We start from the raw sequence: 15,502 nt of genomic DNA, 5'->3' as shown, positions 1-15,502 counted from the left end.
TCAATGTGTGCCTCTCGCGAAGGCAAACAATGTATCTACCATATCTTTTAGTACGTAACGAATTAGGTATGCCATGACATGTGAATTTTTAGGTTGATAAGTTTTCTTTCAAATGCCACCGATTTTATATCATTTAATGTTTGAAGTAAAACATTATGATCGTTTTATGAGAGACTAGTGTTGTTATAAAACTGAGAAAGTTCGAAGGTTTATAATTTTAATTTTATATATTAATTTATGGTATAGAAAAAGTCTATTTCACTGTACTCATGTGCCTATCTTGAAGGCAAATATATATATATATTATAATATCTTTTAGTACATAATGAATTAGGTGAAACATGATATATGAAATTTTAATTGATGAATTTTCTTTCAAATGCCAGTTTGAAGCAAACCATTATGATCAATTTACCAGAGACTAATATAGTTGTAAACAAGAGAAATTTAAACGTTTGTAATTTTGATTTTATATGTTAATTTCTGATATAGAAAAACTCTATTTCGATTTGATATTTGTAAGAAAATTTAATTTGGTGGGTGTTTGAAACAATAATATATATATATTTATCTACAATTGTTCTTCCTTCAAAAAAAAAAAAAAAAAAAAGATTATCCTTGTGTCACCACATGTTCTCACTAGATATTTCAAGTGACATAAATACCCTCGTAGATATTTACTTAGCACGCAAAGGACAAAAGAAATATAAGGACTAAATAGGAATATACAAAAAGCAAAAAAATAAAAATAAAATCCCCAAATCAAAACCCTAACCAATCTAGGGTTTATATAATACCCCCACAAAGCGAGAGAGAGAGAGAAGAAATTTACTTTCAGAGAAACTAAAATTAGCTGTCGATTATCGCTTTTGCTTCAATAGTTGAAGAAGGAAAAAGGGTTCTCAATTTCTATCTCAGGGTAACAATTACTTCTGTTTTATAGTACTACTTGCTAAATTATGATTTGTGTTTGTTTGTATGCAATTCAGCATTTTTCTGCTATTTTTGAGAACCCTTTTTGCGGGTTTATCCGGATTAGATTTGTTTTGTTCTTTGCGATGCAACTGGTTATCAAATTTTTGTGGGTATACGTACATGGATCTGTTTGAAATGACCTGTGGATTGATGTTGTTGTTTTGTTTCCTTGAACAAGCTTGATTTTTGCCGCTTTAGAGGTTAAATGAGTTAGAGAGGATATATTGAGACTGTACCACTATAATGTTGGTTTTTTAAACCTAAAAGGAGAACATAGATGTGGGTTAGTTTGCTGATAGGTGAAAATTGTGACATTAGGCATTTAGTGGGACACCCAAGGGTGTGACTTAGTGGTTAATGAAGTGGATTGGGCACCATAAGGTTTCAGGTTGAATTGATATTGCTGGTGGGAGGTGGTAGGCATTCTGTGGAATAGTTGATGTGCGTTGTTAAAAAGAAATGATTAATGGTGGGTTGTTGTCATTGTTGAAAGGTACATGTTTGGAAAGAGTGCATAACTGGGTTTCCAGGATGTATAGTACCACTGAAATATTCTTGATTTTGTGTTGGAGAATCTTCTGAATTAAATAAAGCTCAATATTTTGAAATTTCTTTGAACTAGAATTTGTAATAAGCTATACCTAGCTATTCTGTTCTTAGATTGGTCTAGGAAGGTAGGAGGATGGGAATTCATTGCACCATATTAGTACTTTTCTGTTTTAGACTCTTACAGACTAATTGTTCTAAAACTGCAGTGGTACGCAGTAGACATTTTCCAAGAAATAGGTGATGTTTCAGAAAAATGTTCTGTGTTTAGCTGATGTATGGAAAGACAAAGCATATTTATTAAACATGGATGATTATCCTTGTAGCAAGTTGCATATTTTGATTAAAATAAATTATAAAAGATTGATAATAAAGCCGAAATGCTGGTTAGAGTAGTGATTTGAAGTCAACAGTTGAAATAGTTGGGTAGAAGAATGATATCCGCACATAGAGTAGGGAAGTCTGTTTTTTCCTTTTGCTGAAAAAATATTTTCAGGCAATTAAGCACTATAAAATGTTTTGCATCATACAAATATACCTAGTTTGGACTTCAAAATCACTTATTATATTATATATGTTCGAAGACCACAAAATAGTGTTCTTAACTTAGAGTCAATGCATGATCCACATGCATTATTCTCACATTATGCGCTGTCATCTCATCTATCTATCTATTTAAGGCTAAAAACTGGCTACTTCTCCACAAGGTTCTGTTTGTTCTAGCTTTCCTGTCCCTTTCACAACATAGAATGCTTCTCAGAGTCTTAAAATGTTCAATATTGCTGTATTGCATAGTTGAGAATTCACCTTAAGTTTTAGAGCTTAAGGCTAATGTTTATTACTCCCTCCGTCCCAATGTGAGGTAGTTTGACTTGGCAGTTTAAGAAAACAGTCTAAAATAAGTTATAGATGTTGGTGTAGCTGTAGATCATTTTATTAAGGGTAAAATAGGTACTTTAAAGTTAGATTGTTACTGAATATTGAAATGCGTCATTCTTTTTGGGCTGACTTAAAAGAAAAGTGAGCATATAAATTGGGACAGGGAGTATATAGAAAGTAAATATTATGAAATTTAGTAATAAACAAATCGCTGGTGAAGTAGTTATGACTGCACTATTGCGATGCTACTGAACTTGGGAGATAATAATTATGTTCTGAACATTGGAATTTTGAGCAAATGGTTTTGATTTCTAAGTAAAGAACTCTGGTTTACTGCTTCCATCTTAAAAAACAAGCTTAGTTTAATGCAGGGGAGAAGTAGTTCAGTACTTTTGAGATCCTCTTGTGTGCTTTCCACTAGAAAATATAGTTGGAGAAAGAAACTCAGTGATCACTGGCTGACATTTCTTAACCGTTCTTGACTTTGCAAATAGATTTTATTGTGTCGACAGTCAACTTAGTGACATATGCATCAATGGAATATTTGGATTTGTCTACCACCCTCCCTAAAAGAAAAGGACATCAGTGACGTGTATTTCTTAGTTATTGCCTTCAATGGTTGATCTCACTTTTAAACCGTTTATTCAAGCTCGTGGGTGTAAGCTATCAGATTCATGTACTAATTAATATTCACAGTCTAACATCATTAAGAGACCAATTAGACTTCTGCTTAAGCTAGCTATGAATTAATCTGCTTCTTGAGGTCAAGTTTTAACTCTAATGGCCAGTAAGACGACTCACGGACTGTTCTGATATTGAGCAATGGTTTTCTAAAAAGTGCAGTCGAGGTTGCTCCTCTATCAGTACATTCACTGTATATCCATTAATTTACTGCAGGGAGGTCTCACTTACAGAATGGGACATGTATTTTGGAACTGGAATTATGTTTTATGGGGAGGGGTCTGGTGGGATCTAAACCTTGATGAACATCCCATTTAAGCATTCTATTTTCCCTGCTATTGCCTGGGGATAGATTAAGCCTTTCATAATCTCCTCTCCTCTCTTTTTCTTTCCTTGTATTCTTTTATTTTTCTTTCTTTTCCTTGTTCCATTGTTATGAATGCATTGGTCCTAATTATAGTTTAAGCTAAAGGCTGACTTTCCTTCAGAAATCAATCAGTATCTACCTTTTATGGAATTCATTGGTTCATTGTTTTTGCACCTGATGGAGGATATTACCCTCTTGATAGTCATTCAGTATTCTTCTCTTGCCTGTCTTTGTTTGTACTGGTAAAATTTAGTCAGCCTTTTACTGAAAATGGACATTGGAACTCCTTGGCCATTTCTCATGGAACAAGTTCAATTGAGATATTCTTTACTCTGGAAATCCTCTTGGCCTTTCATTTTGGTTCAGCCTGTCCACATTTGTCTTCTTTCTTTTGCAAATGCTTCCGGCTTCTGTGGTTCCATCAGAGTTGCAGCGCCAGATTATCTTCCTAGAAATATAAGATGCCGAGAACAAGGGCCAGTGCTGCAGCTATTAAATCTGAACCCGAGAAACCTGTTGAGACTGAAGAGCATGTTGACTTTGAAGGTGATAATGAAGAAGAGGAAGAGATTGAGTATGAAGAGGTAGAAGAAGAGGTGGAAATGGAAGAGGAAGAAGAAGAGGAGGTCGAAGAGGAGGTGGAAGAAGAAGAAGAGGAGGAGGAAGAGGAGGAAAATGGAAGTGATGGAGCTGGTGAAGGAAAGGGGTCAGAGGATGTAAAAATGAAAGTTGATGTAGATGCTGAGGATATGGAGAAAAAGCATGCTGAGCTCCTCGCCCTTCCTCCTCATGGTTCAGAAGTGTACATAGGTGGTATTACTCATGATATATCTGAGGCAGATGTGAGGGAATTTTGTGAGACAATTGGGGAAGTTACAGAGGTAAATTCTTTTCTTGTTCATTATCTGTTCTTTATTGGTATCCCTAATTTTACACGGATGACATGCATGAAAATGCCAGGTAAGAATAATGAAAGGGAAGGACTCAACTCAGAACAAAGGATATGCATTTGTTACCTATAGAAACAAGGAATTGGCAACCAAGGCTATTAAAGAGCTCAACAACACTGAACTGAAGGTACACAAAATTTTAGTTTTCTCAACTGGTTCTGTACTTATTTGTTGTCTCTCATCTTGCCTAGTTTAATCGAATCATATATTTTACAGTTTACAGTCCTAATATTCTGTTTTCTTGTTTCCAACTCTTTGGATTCTCTAACACAGATGTTTCCGTATCAGGGAAAAAGGGTCAAATGTTCTCCAGCTCAAGCTAAACATAAGTTATTCATTGGTAATGTTCCTAGATCCTGGGGCGAGGAAGATATGAGGACGGCTGTAACAAATGTAGGGCCTGGGGTTATTACTATTGAGTTAGTGAAGGTAGGACCTGTCTTTTTTTTTGACATATGTTTAGTTAGTCTGTTTTCTCACCTTTTTGTACAGTTCTTTATTGTCATAGGTGTACATATGCTGCTCCACGATAGTTACTCTTCCAATTATATCCTGTTCATGGAAAGAAGATTAACCCCCCCGTTCCCTCTCTCTATATGCAAGAAAAAAACTATTTTGTTGCTTTAATTTTTTTTCTACTTCTATGATGCAGGATCCTCTGAATTCCGGTAAAAATCGTGGATTCGCTTTTATAGAGTATTACAATCATGCATGTGCAGAGTATTCTAGACAAGAGATGTCAAATTCAGATTTTAAGCTTGATGATAATGCACCAACTGTTAGCTGGGCAGATCCCAAAAATGCTGAAACTGCTTCTTCACAGGTTCCTACTTCCAGAATTCTTGCAAATTTTATCTCTCCTCTGCATATAGACTAATATGCTGCAGGGTGCTTTCTTAAGATACTCACACATATGGTTATTTCTATTCAACATAATTTTTCTGTGCTACATGTTGGTAAAGTCTCTTTGTAACAAGGAATATATCTGTGAACATTTCATCTCCTGCAAAAGCTCCCCTTTCCCCCAAACCCCATAACTAAAAGGACTAAAATATTGCTTAGTTCCAACTGATTAAAATACAATGCTTTTGGGCATATATGCATTCTTCTTTGCTTTTGGGATTTCATTTGGGGTATCTTTTCCTAAGTTGCTGTACTACCTAGTAGCTATATTTCCTTAAGAATGGTTTATTGTTTGGTGCATAAAACACTGCAATATGGTCCAGCTTGGTTGATTTACAAATGTCTGAAGATGTGGAATTATAATGTAAGCATCATGTTGTCTCCTTTGGAACTCTATAGGTTAAGGCAGTGTATGTGAAGAACTTGCCCCAACACATTAACCAAGACAAGCTAAGAGAGTTGTTTGAACATCATGGGAAAATTACAAAAGTAGTTCTTCCTCCAGCTAAACCAGGGCAAGAACAGAGCAGATATGGCTTTGTTCACTTTGCTGATAGGTCAAGTGCTATGAGGGCCCTGAAGAACACTGAAAAATATGAGATAGATGGTATATCCGTTTCCACTTCTTTCTTTGGATTGGAGTTCACTTCATACAACAAAATGTATAGGGACACTGATGCATTGATGCTCTCTTTGGATCAGGGAAAATTCTGGAGTGTTCACTTGCAAAGCCTCAGGTAGATCAAAAATCTTCAGGAGGATCAAGCTCACAAAAGGGAGCCACTCTTCCAATTTACCCTCCTCGTATTGGATATGGCATGATGGGAGCCCCTTATGGTGCTCTAGGTGCAGGTTTTGGTGCAGGATTTGGTGGTCCAGGTGTAGCCCAAGTAAGAGCTTTTTTTCACGTCTTTGATGGTGAATGCTTGTATTTGCCGTTGATGTTCTAGGTCTTTGCATAATTTTCGTTATATTTAGGTCATTACATTTTAATACTAAATAATTTGTCTGGTAAAAATATATAGTTCTGAAAACTACAATTCTCAAAACTACTTCTCCCTACATGGAGATGTGCGTCTTCCAAAGGAAAGACTCCGGAATAGTACCTAGGCATAGTTGAAGTGTATGAATGGAGTTCTAATCCCAATGAGTTAATAATGTTTATATATGTATCATTTGCATGTCATGTTTTTTTCTTATGTTGTATTCTTAACTTAGTTTGCATTGATCGTGAGCGGTTATTGGGGTTTTGGGACAAGTTAAATCTTGACCTTCGGAAAAGGAGTGTTTTGAGGCAACTTTGCCCACTTGATTTTGGTCTACTTTGTTTCATCTTATCACCTTTATTTGTCATGTTGTTGAACCATAATACTCAGTGATGGATACCTGCCCCACCCATCCCAACAAAGAACAAGCAAAAAGATATTTGTTGTTTGGATAATTTCAAACATTTGATCCCCTTGGCTTTAGCATAGCGGAGCGCACATCACGTGATGTGTAGTTATGCGCACGTAACGGGTTCAAATCTTGCTGCACAAAAGCTCGGTAGTGTAGTGAAGAAGTATAAAGGGATGGGCTCATTATCCATTGAGTTTCGTACTGCATGCTACTAGCCTCAATGATTTTCCCATTATAAAAGAATAATCTTAAATAAGAGGATGGGGGGAAGAGTAAAGACAAGACGAAAGCAAGAGTTCCGGCATCTTACTTTACTAGTTTCATTTCCGTATGATACTTTCCTGTTGATCTGTAGCTTGTAAGCAAAGTATTCAGTTGCTAGGGTCTGTTAGTTTATTATGTGGCAGGTTGTGTGTGGCTTTTCTATTAATGATGATGAAGATGATTTATCATCTACACAATTTTGACAACTGTGTTCAATATGTAAAGCAAAAACTGTGGAGATAACCTGTTTCCGATGTGTTAATATTACATATGCTCATTCAGAGACCAAAAAATACCTATTTCAAAATTTCAGTTTTGATTAAATCTAAATAGATGAAAATCACAGGCCTTCTATAGTCATCCTCTTGTATAGCTTGTGTTTAGATAGATTTGTGAATCTGCAGCTTTACTAACACTCGTTGCTCCTCACTTCACAGCCAATGGTTTATGGAAGAGGAGCTACACCTGGTGGTTTGGCAATGATGCCGATGCTTTTACCTGATGGAAGGATTGGATATGTCCTGTAAGTACAACCTGTCTATAGCAGTTGCTTCGCTAAGCGTGATAATGAATGGAAAAGTCCAATCTCTGATTTTATGATATAAAGGAAAACTAGTGTCCAGGAGCAAAACAACTTCTTTCTGCATTTTCTGAACTCCATTTATCGTGAGTCGTGGCTGAAATTAACGAAATAGAAGACCATTAATGCCATAATATCTAAAGACAGGCTTCATTTCTAGTGAAGCATTAAATACCATACTATTAGTAATAGGATGTTTAATTAGGGTTCCATCAGAAGTGCTTGTTCCCAAATGCTTCAATGGTGTTTAGCTTGTTTTCGTTGTTCTATTTCTGATCGCTCTTTCCCATCCAGGCAACAACCAGGAGTTATGCATTCTCCTCCTCCAACATCACGAGGTGGACGTAGTGGAGGCAGTTCAAGTGACGGAAGGCGGGGTGACAGTGGTGGACGAGGGCGTCCCCGTTACAACCCATACTAGGTGTAAATGAACGCCATTGATGTTATAAAGCACAATGTTTGCTGTCAGTTTGACAATATTTGACTGATGTATCTGTAGCCTGTTTAAAGAATAGACTCTCATCTCTACTCTCTTCGACAAGTCTTTTTTTTTTTTTGCACATCTCTGAGCTACGATTTTCACTCAGTAGGAGTATATATTTATCTTTACTCTAGTTTTTTATTTATTTATTCGAATCGTGCTGTTTGGGTTTTAAGTTATCACACACCTCGACTATTTCACTTGTTAACGTATAGTGGAGTAAAATATGTTCCTTAGTGATACAGTTTTACCAATCAATATATATATATAAATGAGGACTATAGAGGAGGTGATGTTGCACCTCTATATGACCTCCATTTGCAATTAGCTTTTTCCTTCTTTTTCTTTTTTAAAAAATTATTATATATCATAAAAAATTACTTAAAATTTATTACAAATAAATATTTTATTAATGGTGGGTCATTTATAACAAAAACTCTTCATATTTATTTATATCTCACTTATAATTAAAAGAGAAACATAATTTATCTATTTTTGACTTTTTTTAATTTAAATTAATTATTTTATTGTAAAAATATATTACTTCATTTATACAAATATACAAATGAATACTTTATTAATGTATGAACATTTATAATAATAAAAACTCTATATTTTTTTCTATTTGTTTGTCTCACTTCTAATCATGAAATCATAGAATTATATTTTTTTACTTTTAAAGTATTTTTATTTTTATTTTTGAATTTATTCACTAGGAGTTACTACCCATGACTTTCTCCTCTTTAATCTTTACTTTTAATAATATTCATGACTCTCATAATTTTTATATTCATAACCTCCAATTTAAATGTATAAGTTTATGTGTCTTATGGAATTTCTTTATTTTGCCCTATAAATTTATATTAGTTTCATGAAGATTCACATTCACAATTATTCTTTCTTTTTTCATCATACAAGTTTGATTTGTAACCAAAAAAAAGAAGTACATGAAGGTAAGAATTACTTCATTGAAATTTTTATTTTTTATTTCCTCTATTTTTATCTATATAAATTCATATTTGATTTGTGAAGGAAACTAACATGTAACCAAAAAAAAAGTACATGAAGTTAATAAATATATCATTCTCAAGTCCTTATTTTTTCATTTCATTTATTTATATAGATTCATATTTATTTTCATGAAGATGCATATACAAAGTTATAATTTCTCTTCTTCATAATACTTGTTTGTGAATTAGCTAACATGTAACAAAAAAAGTATATGAAGGTAAGATATATTTCATTCTTAAGTGTTTCTTTTTATTTTTATATACTTAGACTTGCTTTCTTAATATATTTTTTTATGTTTGTATTATAATTTATCAGTAAGTATGATTAAAAAAATCTCTTTAATTCTTAACAATGTTTTGTCCGTATGCAATTACTCTTTCTAATAGTTAGTTTTCCATATATAATATAGTTTGATTATAATATTTCTTAGATTTCAAGAAATAATTATTATTTAGTATTGTTATTACTATTGAAAAGATAATATATAAATATATTAAATGGTTTATATTTCGTTCTTTCTTTTGACATAATTTTTTAATTCGTATATATTTTTTTTAAATTTAGTTGGTTGCATATATGAAGAGTTTGATATATGGATCAAAACATGATGACGGATCTCTTTGCAAAGAAAGATGGTACAAGGAAAAAAAATGAAGCATAATTAGAGATTATTTTTTCACTTTGAAATTTATTAGCAACTTAGTTACTTTTGCTAGAGTTTTTCAAATTTTGATTTATGTAAATAATATAGCTAAATGTATTATATTGTCAATGCTAATCATTTGATCCTTTAGTATTCTATTTTCTCTTTGTTATGAAAAAAATAAATATAATTATTTCATTTTAGTAACAACAAAATTTATAATGATTAGTTTCACTTTTATTATAAATTATAAAAAGTAATTAAAAAATATATTATTATTTTCATGATGTCATTTTTTGCGTATGTAACAATCTGTCGTCGTTCTTTTTGCTTTGAAATATATTTATAATTTTTATGTAGTCAGCAATTATTATATTTTCTCTGTTCATTTTTTGTATTTTCACACCTTAGTTTTATTTTTTTATTTTACAAATAAAATCAATACATAATTAGTAATACATTTAGTGGCTAAAAAAATTATATATTTGAATTATTTATAACGCATGTCTCTTCATCTTACTTGTAAAGTTCAATACCATGACTTTATATGCTTCATTTTTCGTAAATCTTATAAGTATTTAATTAATGTTTAAAAAATTATAATAAGCAAATGTAATAATAAAAGAAAAGAAAACAATATTGTTTTGACGAAATCGGAGTTCGGATAGAACATCACTACTCCTAGAAAAGATAGAGAAAATTAAAACATCTAAAATATTTTCAACCTAATACAATATATTGTTATTTCAACATATTATCCCTTATTTCATTTATTTATCACGGTGAATATTTTGTTCTAATATATACATATACAAAACAAACAAATATATTTTATATGTTTTAAAAAAGTCTATGATATCGTAGACGAGGAGAAATATAAATATTATCTATATATTCGATACTAACCTAAATATTATATATTTCATATTGTTATCTTATAAATATTTCATATAATCGCGCGAAGCGCGAATAGTTTCACTAGTTTTATATAATTACTAAGCCATACTTTTGAGGCGCGTTTGTTTTGTGAATTAAGTTATATTATGATTACAGTGTGATAATTATAATACTAAAAAAAACGAAATCCATGAGATGTAATATGGAACTTGTGATTTTACGCTAGATAAACGTGTGTTGCCATTTTGTTGTTATAGTATTAGTTAAAGTTTTGTGCGAGAAATGAAAGTCAATAGAATTTATAACACGTTTGGTTGATAGGATTTCAAATATTGTATATAAGTTATTCATCATATTTAAGTATTATACGGGGTATGATTGTGCTTTTTGTAATCCTACATAATTAATTAATACCTACAAATATTATGAGGGAAGTTATGTATAAATTTTGAGGGAATCTATGTATAAGTTCTGTAGGATAAAAGATAAAATAAGTTACGTAGATATTAGTTATACATGTATTAAAATATTAAATTACACATTTGATTCTATTGATTTCTATTTAAATCTTTATTTATCGGGAATATCACATATACGAAAAATTGAGAAATTTGAGCTATTCTTAAAAAAAAAAGACATCTAAATGCATAAATGGGAGCAAAAGAAATGGTGTGAGTTATTTGGGAAAATATATTGGATGCTCCGGATGCCAGATCTATGGATTAACATACAAGAAATTGAGAAATTTGCATGATTCCTAAAAAAGGACATGTAAATGACGACATGAGAGTAGAAGAAAATGGTGTGAGTATAGGTGAAGGTTTCCCCACTCCGTACGGATGTCCTCATAAAGTTTTTTGAGAAAAAATATTTGAGTGCTTCGGAGCTAGATCTATAGGCTAATAATACACAATAAAAATTGAAAAATTTGCGTCATTCTTGAATAAGGGTCTAAAATGAGGAAATGGACACGAGAAAATGGTGTGAGTATACATGAAAGTTCCCAACTCAATATGGAGGTTCTCATAAAGTTTTTTAAGATTTTTTTTTGGGTGCTCTGAGCGCTAGATCCATTGGCTAATTAATACACACGAAAAATTAAGGAATCTGCATGATTCTCAAACAAGGGCTTGTAAATGTGAAAATGACTCAAAAAATATGGTGTGACTGTATGTAAAGGTACCCCAACTCAATACAGAGGTCCTCATAATGTTTTTTTGAGAAAACAATTTTGGTACTTCGGGTGCCAGATTCATGAACTGATATACACAAAATATTGAGACATTTGCTCGAATCCATAAAATAGTCCTATAAATGCGAAAATGGACTCGAAAAAATGGTGTGAGTATTCGTGAATGTTCCCCAATTTAATATACAAGTCGACATAAAGTTTTTCAAGAAAATTTTTTTGGGTGCTCTAAGCGTCATATTTATGGGCATTACACACGAAAAATTGAGTAATTTGTTTGATTTCTAAAAAAAGCCCGTAAATGTGGAAATGAGCACGAAAAAATATTGTGAGTATACGTGAAAGTTCTCCAGCTCAATACCGAGATACTCATAAAGTTTATTAAGAAAAATTCGAAAGCTCCAGACACAAGATCTGTGGGCTAATACACACGAAACATTGAGAAATTTGTGCGATTTGTCAAAAGGGATAGTAGATGCGAAAATGGACGCAAAAAAAATGTTGTGATGAAGTTTTCTCAACTCAATACGGAGGTACTCATAAAACTTTTTGAATTTTTTTTGGATGCCCTGGACACCATATCCATAGGCTTAAACACATAAAAAGTTGAGAAATTGTGCAATTCCTAAAAATTGCCTATGATGGGGAAATGGTCACGCAAAATGGGTGTGAACATATATGAAGGTTCTCCAACTCATTACGGAGGTCCTCATAAAGTTTTTTGAGAATTTTTTTTGGTGTTTCGAGTGTTAGATCCATGGGCTAATACACACGAAAAATTAAGAAATTTGCGTGGTTCCTAGATAAAGGCTTTTGAATGTGGAAATGGACGTGAAAAAATAGTGGAGTATAAGTGAATGTTCTCCAACTAAATACGGAGGTCTTTGTAAAGTTTTTTGAAAAAAAAATTGGGTGCTCCTTGCTCCAGATTCATAGGCTTATACCCACGAAAAATTGAGAAATTTACGCGATTCCTAAAAAAAGGCCTGTAAATGCAGAAATGAGCGCGAAAGAAATGGTGTGAGTATACGTGAAGGCTCCCCAACTCAATACAGATATCATCATAAAGTTTTTTAGAAAAAGATTTTAGGTGCTCCGGGTATTAAATCTATGGATTAATAATACACACGAAAATTAAAGAATTTGCACGATTCCTTAAAAGTTGCTGCTAAATGACAAAATGGACGCGAATTTGAGTATACGTGAAGGTTCCCCAACTCAATACGAAGGTAGAATTTTTTTTGACTGCTCTGGGCGCTATATTCATGGGCTAGTACACAAAATTAAAAATTTCTGCAATTCCTAAAAATGGCCTAAATTGAAGAAATGAAAACGAATAAAATGGTGTGAGTATACATAAAGATTCTCCAACTCAATACGGAGGTCCTCATTAAGCTTTGTGAGAAAATATTTTAGGATGTTTCGAGCGCCAAATCCATGGGCTAATAAACATGAAAAATTGAGAAATTTGTGTGATTCCTAAATAAGGGCATGTAAATGAGGATATGGGCGCGAAAAAGATGTATGAGAATACGTGAAGGTTCTCCAACTAAATGCAGAGATCTTTGTAAAGGTTTTATGAAAAAAAATTTTGGGTTCTTTAGGCGCCATTCAATGGGCTAATACTCACAAAGTGTTGAGGAATTTGTGCAATTTCTAAAAAAAAAGCATGTAAATATAGAAATGGGCGCGCAAACAAAATGGTACGAGTATACATGAAGAGTTTTCCAACTTAGTACAGAGGTCATCATAAGGTTTATTGAGAAAAATTTTTAGGTGCTCCAGGCGCCAGATCATGGGCTAACACACGAAAAATTGAGAATTTTTCTTGATTCCTAAAAAAGGTCTGTAAATGCTGAAATGAGCGTGAAATAAATGGTGTAAGTATACGTGAATGTTCCCCAAATCAATACAGAGATCCTCATAAAATTTTTAGAGAATGATTTTAGGTGCCTTGGGCACCAATTCTATGAGCTATTACATATGAATAATTGAGAAATTTACACGATTTCTAAAAGGGGGCCCGTTAATGAGAAAATGGACACGAAAAAATAATTTGAGCATACGTGAAGGTTTTCCTACTCAATACGTATGTCCACATAAATTTTTTCGACAAAAAAAATGTTGTGGGTGGTCCGGACAACATATCTGTGGGTTCTTACAAAGTTTTTTTAGGATAAAAATTTAGGTGACCCAAATGCCAAGTCCTCATTAAGTTTTAGAGATAAATAATTTGGGTGCTCTGGGCGCCATATTTATGGGCTAATATACATAATTTTTTTTGAGAAATTTGAGTTATTCCTAATCTGTGTTTACCTGCGTTAGGCTTGTTTGATCTTCAAAATATACCCGTTTTCAATGCGAGATGAACTAGATACATCGCAAACGTCATAGTGGACGTCATTGAAAAAATTTAGTCATTTCATTGCGGGAATTCCGTATCACAAAAATTTCATAGACTAAAGCACACGAAAATTGACAAAATCTGTGTTTGCCTGCTTTGAATCTCATTTGAAGTTTTAAATTGTTAATTTTCCTCGCTGGGTAAATTGTATACATTGCCAACGTCTTAACGAACATCCATGAAATATTTTGGTCATTTTATTTCGCATATTCCGAGTAACAAAATTTTCATGGACTATGCACACGAAAATAGGCAAAATCTACGTTTACCTGTATTAGGACTCGTTTAAACTTTAAAATGCGTCAATATTTTCTGCGGGATGAACTAAATACATTGTCAATGTCTTAAGGGACGTCCATGAATAATTTCTATTATTTTGTTTTGAGAATTTTGGATCACAAAAATTCCATAAAATATAGCACAAAAAATTTAAAAAATTACATTTACCTGCTTTGGGGCTCATTTGAACTTGAAATGCGCATGTTTTTCATGCGGGACGAATTGTATACGTTGCCAACATCTCAATAAACATCGATGAGAAAATTTTAATCATTTCGTTTTGGGAATTTTGGATCACAAAATTTCATGGACTATCGCTTACAGAATTCGGCAAAATCTGCGTTTACCTGCTTTGGGGCTCGTATGAATTTGAAAATGCGCCAGTAGTTACCACGGAACGAACTGTATACATTGCCAACGTCTTTACGGACATTTCATTTCAAAAATTCAATGGACTATTGCACACGAAAATTGAGAAAATTGTGTTTACCTTCTTTGAGACTCGTTTGAACTTGAAAATGTGACAATTTTTCTGCAGGAGGAATTCGATACATTGCCTACATCTTACCGAACATCCATGAAAAATTTCGGTCATTTCGTCTGAAAAATTTATGATCACGAAATTCAATGGACAATAGAACAAAAAAATCAGCATAATATATGTTTACCTGCTTGGGGCTCATTTGAACTTGAAAATATATTTGTTTTCTCACCAAACTAACTAGATACATTAACGTCTTAACGAACGTCCATGAAAAGTTCCAGCATTTATTTTTGAGAATTTTGGCTCACAAAAATTTCATAGACTATTGAACACGAAAATCGATAAAATCTGCATTTACCTTCTTTAAATCTTGTTTGAACTTAAAAATGCATTCGTTTTCCATGCGGGACGACCAAGATACATTGCCAACGTCTTATCAGACGTTTATGAAAAATTTTGTCCATTTCATTTTTAAAATTCTAAATCACAAAAATTACATGGACTATAGCACACAAAAATCGATAAATATTTACATGTTTTGGGCTTGTTTGAAGTTTAAAATGTACTCATT

At 32.8% G+C, this 15,502-nt stretch overlaps 1 protein-coding gene across 3 annotated transcripts; it reads left to right on the top strand.

The window, feature by feature from the left end:
- Positions 1-722: 722 nt before the first annotated feature.
- LOC101253016 (heterogeneous nuclear ribonucleoprotein Q) lies at positions 723-8,157 on the top strand. Of its 3 annotated transcripts, none has more exons than XM_004246462.5 (9): positions 723-919; positions 3,298-4,329; positions 4,409-4,525; positions 4,687-4,827; positions 5,051-5,221; positions 5,701-5,908; positions 6,004-6,191; positions 7,401-7,486; positions 7,838-8,157. In XM_004246462.5, the coding sequence occupies exons 2-9, from the start codon at positions 3,910-3,912 to the stop codon at positions 7,962-7,964; spliced, it is 1,458 nt and encodes a 485-aa protein (XP_004246510.1). In that variant the 5' UTR covers positions 723-919; positions 3,298-3,909; the 3' UTR covers positions 7,965-8,157. The 3 variants fall into 3 exon arrangements, with proteins under 3 accessions (XP_004246510.1, XP_004246509.1, XP_069145220.1); XM_004246461.5 differs by having other exon boundaries at positions 735-919; positions 3,874-4,329; XM_069289119.1 differs by having other exon boundaries at positions 773-919; positions 3,815-4,329.
- The last annotated feature ends 7,345 nt before the right edge of the window (positions 8,158-15,502 follow it).

Source organism: Solanum lycopersicum, chromosome 9, assembly GCF_036512215.1.
Source record: "Solanum lycopersicum chromosome 9, SLM_r2.1".
Lineage (NCBI taxonomy): Eukaryota > Viridiplantae > Streptophyta > Magnoliopsida > Solanales > Solanaceae > Solanum > Solanum lycopersicum.
The sequence above is the reverse complement of the archived record's forward strand: the minus strand, read 5'-3'. Positions and strand labels throughout refer to the sequence as shown.

What these genes read in the sequence shown, in the direction of transcription:
- LOC101253016 (XM_004246462.5), top strand. Translation starts at nt 3,910, where the DNA reads ATGCCGAGAACAAGGGCCAGTGCTGCAGCTATTAAATCTGAACCCGAG. An exon ending in CAATTGGGGAAGTTACAGAG is followed by an intron (nt 4,330 to 4,408) that starts GTAAATTCTTTT and finishes TGAAAATGCCAG; the next exon opens with GTAAGAATAATGAAAGGGAA. An exon ending in TCAACAACACTGAACTGAAG is followed by an intron (nt 4,526 to 4,686) that starts GTACACAAAATT and finishes TTTCCGTATCAG; the next exon opens with GGAAAAAGGGTCAAATGTTC.